The sequence below is a fragment of the Cornus florida genome, unplaced genomic scaffold, assembly GCF_030987335.1.
Source record: "Cornus florida cultivar Cherokee Brave unplaced genomic scaffold, ASM3098733v1 CherokeeBrave_3.0.0_Hap2_Chr04, whole genome shotgun sequence".
Lineage (NCBI taxonomy): Eukaryota > Viridiplantae > Streptophyta > Magnoliopsida > Cornales > Cornaceae > Cornus > Cornus florida.
The window spans coordinates 72,719,868-72,729,670 of NW_026775574.1; the positions used below are offsets into that span (position 1 = coordinate 72,719,868).

At 32.9% G+C, this 9,803-nt stretch overlaps 1 protein-coding gene across 1 annotated transcript in view; it reads right to left on the bottom strand.

The window, feature by feature from the left end:
- LOC132305113 (uncharacterized) overlaps positions 1 to 9,315 on the bottom strand; it is a 94,158-nt gene extending 84,843 nt beyond the window's left edge. Inside the window, exons 1-2 of the mRNA XM_059802793.1 lie at positions 8,922 to 9,315; positions 5,887 to 8,560 (exon numbers count right to left, since the gene is read on the bottom strand). Coding sequence (XP_059658776.1) covers positions 5,887 to 8,514 — 2,628 coding nt within the window. The 5' untranslated portion in view covers positions 8,515 to 8,560; positions 8,922 to 9,315. The remainder of the gene's footprint in view (positions 1 to 5,886; positions 8,561 to 8,921) is intronic.
- Between the last annotated feature and the right edge of the window lie 488 nt (positions 9,316 to 9,803).

Sequence of the window (9,803 nt, forward strand, 5' to 3'; positions counted from 1 at the left end):
AGGAGGAACAAAAAGAAGGGAAAGAGGGCAGAGCTTCCCTTGAAAATAATGGTTCAAACTAAAAATGAGACCAGACCACCAAAAAAATGAAATTATGCATCACGGCGTATTTTTAGTTTGAAGTTGATTATAATTTCAAAGTTAAATTACACTAATCTTTTTTGAGATTTTTAAATGTAATTATTCACACATACTCGGTTTAAAAAATTTGCATTGATCTCCTAAGAGTAGTTGAGTTAGTTTGAAGATTTAAATGATAGGAAGAAAAAAAAAAACTGAAATTTATCTGAGACTAAATTCAAGGACATGTGAGTGAAATAACACAAACCCACCAAGGTTTGGTGGAAATCTAATTGAAATCCATAAATAATTTCAGTTGTTGAGTGCACCCCTAATGATTAATTAGGATTAATTAAGGACACAGGACGTATGTACTTTGTGGTTGAAGAATGCTTTTCGTTGGTCAATATTACTCTCCTCCGCTACCAATTCTTCTCCTCCTCTTCTGGAGCAACAGAAACTACTGAGCTTGGGTAAGCCTTCAAGTCTCATAGTCCTTAATTGAGAGAACACCAAGATCTGAATGAAATAACAAGCTTTTAAGAACTAGAATTATTTTAATTTGAAATAAACCTTAAACACAAAATGTTGGGTCTCAGATTTTAAAATTCAGGCCTGACAAAGAGACTAGACCCTGGATTGTTACATTCACACTGTTTCCTCAGTCCACCAGCCTAAATTCTATATATTAAGAAATTCTATACATTCACATTGTTTCCATATTGCTGTAAGACTTTTCAAGTTATGAATTATTAGATCCTCAATGCAACCTGCAAATTTCATTATTTATATAGATTAAGTTGCATAGCACTTCCCATCCAAATCCAAATTTGGAGAAAGAAAAATCTTAACCGAAAACACAAGCCATCAACTCTAAATTTGGAGTTAAAATAAATAACTAATAGATTATTTATTGCATAAGTTTGTTTTAAAATAATTTAGGGGGGAAAAAAAAAATTAGTACTATACAGAAAATAAGAAGCGGAGAGAAAAATAGTACCCTAACTTGGGTAGGAAAAAGAAACGTAAGAGAAGAACCAAATTTTAACTTAAAAGACTTAAGAGAGCTGAAAAGGACATAGTAGGATGCTCAAACGTGCTTCTTCATCTCTTTTTTCACTAGTGAAAATTTACTGATTTTTCTAATTATGACAAAAAACATTTTTTTTTTTTTTTGCAATTTTGGGGGGGGGGGGGGGGGGGGGGGGGGGGATTCCATATTAGAGAAATATGTAGATAAAAAATCAATAAAACAAAATTAGTGTGGAGCAACTGCTTCTTAATATGACATTTTATTTTATATTAGGCCGTGTTTGTTTTGACGTAAAATATTTGAAAATATTTTTTTTGTTTTTAATTATTCAGCAGAAGTCTAGGTTGAGTCCATCGACAGGACGCGTAAAATAAAAAATATTTTACATCCAAACAAATGAAGGCTAAATGTAAATTAATTAAAAAAATGCTTCTTGGGCCAACCATTCCAACCAAAACAATGGGATGGCATTCAAGTGGGACGATTGGGCTAACCATTTAAGTCGGAATGGTGGGCTTGTAAAGCACAATTAGCCATTCAATTAATAATTGCAATTAAATATAGAAATTTGAATAAGAGTTGTGATATGGAGATGTACTTTTAAAGCCCAATTAGAGATGGGGTTTGGGCCCATTTAGCTTTCAGAGTTTGAAGTCCAAATCTTTATTGTTTGAATAAAGAAAGTAGAAAAGTGTAAAAGTTTTGCTAATAAATGCATGTTACGATGGTCCTAATAGATGTAAAATCAAATACAAAGATTAAAAAGAATATAGAAACTAATGGAAGGTCTCTAATTTACGGAGTAATATATATAACCTATTGCATGAAAGTTTGAAACATGCTGTGTGTGGTTGCATGAAAGTTAGATGTAAGGGTACAAAGTTTGGTAGTAGCTTAAAAACTAAAAATATATTAACTAGCATGCTGCCCAAATTTTCTTCTACAACACAAGTTTATTGTAAACGAATTTACTGAAAATTTTCATTATAGTTTTAGACCAAGAAACATTTTCTATATTCTAAAATTTAATGGAAATCGTATCTCATTTTAAGATACTGAGTGCTTAATTTTTGGCAAATACTTTTTTTGGATAACTGAGCCTGCACAAATTTTAAGAGCAGAGTTTTTCATTTTTTTTAGTAAGCTGACTTCGCTTTCTAAAATAATTGGTTTCACTCAAATTCATGGAGAATTAAAATCTTCATATTTCACAACATGTGGAGAGATAATGACATAGTTGATTGGGTTTTAATTTAATTTTTAACTGGAGGTTTACATTTTGAATTAAAAATTATTAAATACGTAGTCAATGAAATAACAAGCCTTTAAGAATTAGAATTATTTTAATTCGAAATAAACCCTAAAATTGGTACAGTGCTGCAAATTTACATGACTTTTTTTTCCTTGGGCAAATTTTTTTAGTAAATTGTTTTCATGATTGGTTAAAATTAATTAGGACAACTTTTCACTAATTTTATGGAGCTCAAAAGGGGCAGTAGCGGCAATGAGAACAAGAAATAGCACACGAATGATGCAAAACTAACAGTCACAATCAACAAAAATCATAAAAAAATTCATGTATATGTCAGTTAAAAAATAAAAGAAAAAAAGAAATTGTGGTAGCATAAATCAAGTACAGACCTGTTTTATCCATTCTATTTTTAAATATTTCTATAGTTAGATTTTAATTACTATCACAGTGAATCAGATTTTATTTAGAAAGTAATGAGAAAATTCATATTCAAATTTATTTAGCATGACACATGAATGCTTCATGTCTGTCTGAGAGTGAGAGTGGTGCATATATATATATATATATATATATATATATATATATATATATATATTGTCTAGACAAGTGTCTCCTAATTGAATATGTGTGCTATGAAGACATAAAGCTCTTGTTGGCGGCGTATCCAAATTTCACTCTCTCGTGGGCTCCTTGATCCTCAAACAAACCAGCCCATCCCCTTAGTAAATGGGCTTTGAGGAATAGGTCTAGTGACCTTGAGTGGGACACTTGGCCCACATGGCTCATTTCTGCCATTGATTCTTATTTTCTTGTTTTGCCATACTTTCTTATTCTCTTTGCATCTTGTCAGGGAAAAAGAAATGGTAAATTAAAAATATTGAACTTTGAATTTTATTTTCGTAAATAAGAAATATTATAGTTTATATAAGTGGTACTAGTTTGTATTTTTTTTTTTTTTGGAAATAAACTCACACACTCACATACAAGACTTGAACCCTCTATAATTATATTTGGAATGTGAAGAAGTACCATTAGGCTACACAGCCCTTGGTAAGTGTAATAGAATTTGCTTTTAATTTACTAAAAAAATTTGTAGTTACCAAAGCATAAAAATAATTTATTCTAATTTATTTCAACAAAATAATAATTATAATAATAAAGCAGAATTATAATGTTTTAAGAAAAAAAATAGGATCCTAAATTTAACTAAAATTGTACAAAAAGAGTATATTAAAATATTAAAATTAACTACTATTCCAATCATATCTACAAATTATCAAATTAGACATGCAAAATGGTAATAATATTTCCCAGCTCAAAACCAAGAACAGGAAATCAATTTTTATTCAAGAATGTCGTTTTTTAGTCCCAGAAACTTCCTAATTTGACACTAATTCCAAAATAGATATATATTCTTTTAAGAAGAAAACAAAGTGGGTAGTAGATATTGATGAGATGATATAATTTGTTAATAGGTAATAAGTTAATAACATACAAACCACTCCCACCCACTTATTACTATCCCAATGGAAATTTAATTAAATGTGCGACCTTTCCTGCTAAAGGAGGAAGGAGAAATAAGCTTGTTTCATTTTCATCATACAAACCACTCCCACCCACTTATTACTGTCCCATTGGAAATTTAATTAAATGTGCGACCTTTCCTGTGAGAGGAGGAAGGAGAAATAAGTTGTTTCATTTTCATTGTTTAGTCTGTTAATCTTATATATTAATTATTAAAGAAGTGAAGTGTGCCCATAATATTATTGTTGCTTAAATGCAATTACTTTACCGCATTAGAGACTTTGTTAGTAATACCCCATAAATAAATATTACCCCCATATTAGATGTCTATATTTAGATATTGGAGTTTTTAAAGGGACATGCAATTAATGCATTGTCCCCTTTTAAAATTATCAATTTGTCCATTTTAGTTTAAATATATATAGTTACCAAGTTTTAAATTTTTTGAAAATGTAAAGGACAATGATGAAAAGATAAGTTTATTTGCTTTGACTTTTCAAAGTAGACAACTAATTTGGAATATCTAAAAATAATATAGTAGAGTACTAACATGGACAGAGGTAGTATATATATATATATTTATGGACACATATTATTATTTAGGCATTATCCTTATTTTAAATTTAGATGAGTGATTGTATTTAAAAGGAAATAGCAGAGTTATTTATTTAGTTTATTTTGGAATTTAAAAAAAGTTCTTATTTAACTCCATCACTGAATATATATATATATATATATATATATATATATATATATGTAGACTCCGTTGTATCAAGTTTTTTACCTACGCTGCGATCTCGAGGATTTTATATGTTTATCGCGGAAAAGCAAAGAAGCTTAAGCCGATTGCAATTACATTCTTGCTTTGATCTCATGTATATACTATAATCTATTATTAATCATAGAATTAATTGCCTTGTGTTAGGAATTTGATTAAGCGTACTTGATCATGTGTTGCATTAAAGCACGAATGAATTTATGTACTTTTATACCTATATTTGTGTCCATGTATATTTCTTGTACATCTTAAACTTGTTGTCTAGGGTGTAAGGAGGTACTAATGGGTGTGTGTAATCAAGCATGTATATGATATTACATCTATATCTGCACAAAGTATGATTCAATTTGACATTTTACTGTTATGGGATTGAATTATGGAATCTAGTGAATCGGTAGTATTTTATATATTTCATTTGGTCATGCTTGGTAAATTTAGTTTAATGATATTACATCTACATTTGCACTAAGTAGTGTGAATTGCTGAAAAGTGACTGATTGACTGGTGGGGGTTTAGATACTAATCTAATCTTTTATGTAGTAATTAATGAGAATGAGAAATTAGTTAGCCGACCTATAAATGATTCTATATATAGGTTATTTTAAGAATTTTATTTAGTGATTATATAGTCTGATACGTATTTTTGAAGGCACTAGAATTTGAATGTTAATTGGTGGTTTTTGGAAGTAATTATTTAATGAATGTGGGTATATGCATATAGGTTGTTTTTGAATTGTTTACTATATAATTATAAAGATGGAAAATTGATTATATATATAAATGTAGCACTGCAGGTGTGAGATTAAGTTATCATATTCACTAGATATTATAACTAGGTTGTGGGTGCAAGTGCTTTTATGTAATCATATGTAATTACGGTTATATTATATCAATAAGTCTAGGATTGTGATTCATGGACTGAGAAATTTGAGTAAAGGAGTCATGGAAGCAAATGTTTAGTTGACAGACATTAATTATGAATAGAAGTCCATGAGTTGACTGCCATAGGATTAAATAGGATTGACGGCCATGAGTTGGCCAAAAGCAATGAATTGAAAGATTAAATAGGTTCTGGGAATGATTTGATCCACATGGCTTATTTCTGCCATTGAATCTTATTTTGTCTTAGTTTTTTTTTTTTTTCTTTCTTTTTTGGTTCTCTTTTGCTTCTTGTCAGGAAAATAATAAAATAACATAAAATAAAAATAATTATAATTATAAGGTAAGTGTTGAGCATACCTTATGGTTAAACAAAGCTTGCACGAGGGTGGAAGTGTTGCATTCCCCCCTAGTTGTTGACTTCTTCTTATTGGCATAGAAACTTCTGAGCTTGGGTAGATCCTCCAACTCTATTTTCTTTAAATGGTGAAAAATAATAACTGCATCCATGCCTTCCTCGTCATCTCTTACTATTTCCTCCATGATTTCACAACCACTTATAGTTAATTCTTGGAGTTGCGAAAGACCTCCTGCAGTGGCTGAGGAGAAGAGATATATCATTAATTCACAGTACACAACTTTTAACCAACTTAATTTACTAAATGAACCAGATCCACACAGTCCATTAGGAAGATTTTCTATAACTTCCAAGTCTTTTAAATATAGTACTTCAGTTTTCTCCATCAAAATGTTAAGCTCCTTCTTCAAAGGGAAACCCACTACTTTCAACCAACTTGCTGCTGAGAGAGAAAAATTATAATTCCCGAAATCTGAAATAAACTTGCTCCCGATGGATATTTTAAAACTGATCAACGAGTTAAACAGGGGCTCATTGAGGAGCAATGACATAACATCTGGGCGATCTGGCACAGAAACTTGTAAACTAATTAAGCACTTCAATGAGTTTAGTTCATTAAGACTTGCATTGTCTTTAACCTCCCATTGGTCAAACTCATCTGGAATACACAATTCCTCAAGCTGGGATAGACTTGATATAACACCCAAGGGAATGAATTTGAGCCTGTAACAACCCCTCACATCCAACAACCGCAAACAAGTCAATTGTCCTATTTCTGGAGCCAGTTCTTTGAGATCAAAATCTTGAATGCATAGTATCTCAAGTTTTTTAAATTCCTTGAGAAAAGCTACATTCACCAATTTGCAGTTGTATAGCCGTAACATCCTAAGATTTTTAAGGGACGACGGTAGTTCCGAAATCTGCATATTACGCAATTGTAAAACTTTAAGCTTCTCCATCACTTTAAAAAAGCTACTTGGAATTTCTGATGAAAGCTTACGGAATTCCAACATTAAGGTGCATACTTCTTTACATTCTGAATCATCGGGAAGCACAAAATCATCATTGAACCTTAATGAGATTGCTTTGCATTGTTTATATTCATCCTCGTCTATCCACTTCCGGACACCAGCTTTCACTAGAAACATGGCATTTTTCTCTTCTAATGCAATCAATATCGCCACATCTCGAATGACATCGTGCATTTTGACAAAGTTTTGATTCCTGCCATTTAACAACAAGTTAGATCTCTTGAGGGTACCAATCAACGTACGTGTTCTCTGCCTTGCTTTTTCCATTGATTCTCTATCTGTGTCTCCAAGAAATCTCGTTCCCACTCCATATATTGCCAAGTCATCAATAGAAATTTCAGCATCTTCCGGAAACAAGCAGCAATGCAGAAAGCATAATTGTTGATCTTTCAGCTTCAGATACTTGTAGCTCAACTGTATGCCCGAATACAGTTTGTCTGACACTCCTGGAATATTATATGCCTTCGAATGTTTCAATTGTTCAAGTGCATTTATCCATGCATCAGTTTCTTTCTCATACCGCAACGCTGCTCCAACTGTAACTATTGCCAATGGCAAACGATCACATTCACGACACACTTCTTTAGCTACAGAATGCTGTTCACCACAGTCTGTAAAATCTCCCACCGTTTTCTTAAATAAGTCCAATGCTTCATGTTCGGACAAAACCCCAATTTCGAATTCCTTTTGAACCCCCATTCGTAGGCACTCCTCTCTCATCCGGGAGGTTAGGATAATCTTGCTGCCCTTGGGAAGATCATCCGCAGCCGGTATTCCAATGTGCTCTAACTTAATTTCGTCATTCCAAACATCATCTACCATTATAAGGATCTTTTTACCTTTTTTCAATCTATCGCATAACAGACTCTTCCTTGCATCTTTAGTGTCTTTATTTAATGTCAAATTCAAACCTTCCGCAAGCTTTTGTTGAATATCCTCCAAAATTGGATTCTGGGAGACAACTATCTTGGCGATCTCCTCGAAAAGCCTCTCTTTTTTGGCTTGTTGGGCAACTTCGTCCATCATCCTTGTCTTTCCAACACCAGGCATTCCATGTATTCCAATCCTGTATTTTGTATCATCTTTTAGTGCCTCCATGATCTCCTTAAAAATCAACTCCCTGGATTTGAAACTCTCGTAATTTATGCTGTATGTTCTGTGCCAAGTATCAGTGAGAGGAGGTCGGTGTGCAACAGTGTCAAATTTGCCGTCCTCTATAAGCTTAGTAACAACAGGCTGCTGCTTCTTTCCTTCTTTACCCAACCGATATCGCGAGCAAACATGAAGACACTTGAGATTTTGTGTGCCTTGCACTAATCTGTCCATGTCTTCTTCCATCGTCGTCAATGAGTTCTGCACTTCCTCCAGCCACCTCGAAACATTATCCTCAATGACTTCAGCATTGTTCAAGGCTGCATCAACCCTTGTTTGTACACTTGCCATGGCATCTCTAAGTTTATTAACTTCATCTTCGAGATCCTTAACGTTTCTCTTGCAGTGAACCAAATAACCAAATTGACGTCTGATGAATGCGTACAAGCTGTCTCTGATGGGCTCCAGCATCGTTACCACAACATTACTAGCAATATCGTCCCCCATTTTTAATTCTCCAGCAACCTTCAACGTCTTTCTTTTTCTTTTCTCTCTGTAAGAGACGATGCAATTCAGAAGACAATGAAATGGAAGCAACAGAAATACAGACAACTACGACTGCTATTAGAAAGTAAGAGACTTCAAGAAATTTACTTAGATGAAGCTAGCTACTAAGGTGTCTCATATCTATAAATAGACCTGACATATGTACAAATTCAGGTGTAAGAGAGAATACTTCAAATTCAACACAAAAGCTAGGAGAGCGAAAGTGAGAAATCGCACAGAGAGACAGAGACGAAATCAGATGTAAGAGAGACAATTAGAGGCAACATGAAAAAAAAAAAACCAAGGAAATGATGCAATACAAAGGTAACAGAAAGCAAATTGGAGCAACAAAAAAACATAAAACGTACCTCTGGCTTATGGATTTGTCTGGATGGAGCTAGTAAGTTGGTCTCGAATCCACAAAACACCAAGTCTGATTTTGATTTTGAATCCACAAAGCGAAGATTGACAAGATGATTCAGAGGGAAGGGGTTGCAGATGGTGAGAGAGAGAGAGAGAGAGAATGACAGACAAAAATTCAGATGTAATAGATCCAAATTAAAACAAGTAGTAAAGGAAAAAGATTAGAAGCAAAACAAAAGGACAATACCAATCAAAAAAAAAAAAAAAAGCGCAGAAATAGATACACAGAGAGCAAAAAAGTACTGTTGAAGAAATTTTAAGAAGTACCTCTTCTAGCTGATGCACTGGAAAGATCTAGTAAGTGAATTTTCTCAAATCCCCAACACTCCAAGTCTGATTCAAACTGACCCAAAAAAGAGACAGCCAAAAACAACAGATTAAGATAGTACTGAGGCATCAATTGCAGATGGAAAGAGATAGAGAGAGCAGAGATTGAGGAATTGGAGATTTAGATGCAAGAGTGAATGGCATATTCAAAAGTAAACCAGACAAAAAACAGGGGAGAATAATTAAATAAAGAAAAACAAAGACCACTTTCAAGTCATTAAATAATTAAAAAATGCTCTGCCGATGGAGGCAGTAATATTTAAAAATTATTGCAAGAGTAGGAAATGGTTTGGATTTTGTGAGCACGCGAAGAATCTTCCAGCCACTCTCTCTTTTAAAATTAGAATAGGTGCAACAACTATTGAATGTTATTTATCTTTTCAATCCTCCAGTTTTAAAAATTATTTTATGGCCCTCTCGAGTTGAGCTAAACAAATTTCTGTGAGTAAATTTTTACCTTAAAAATTTGACGTGGGAAAGTCCGATAATGAAACTAGTAA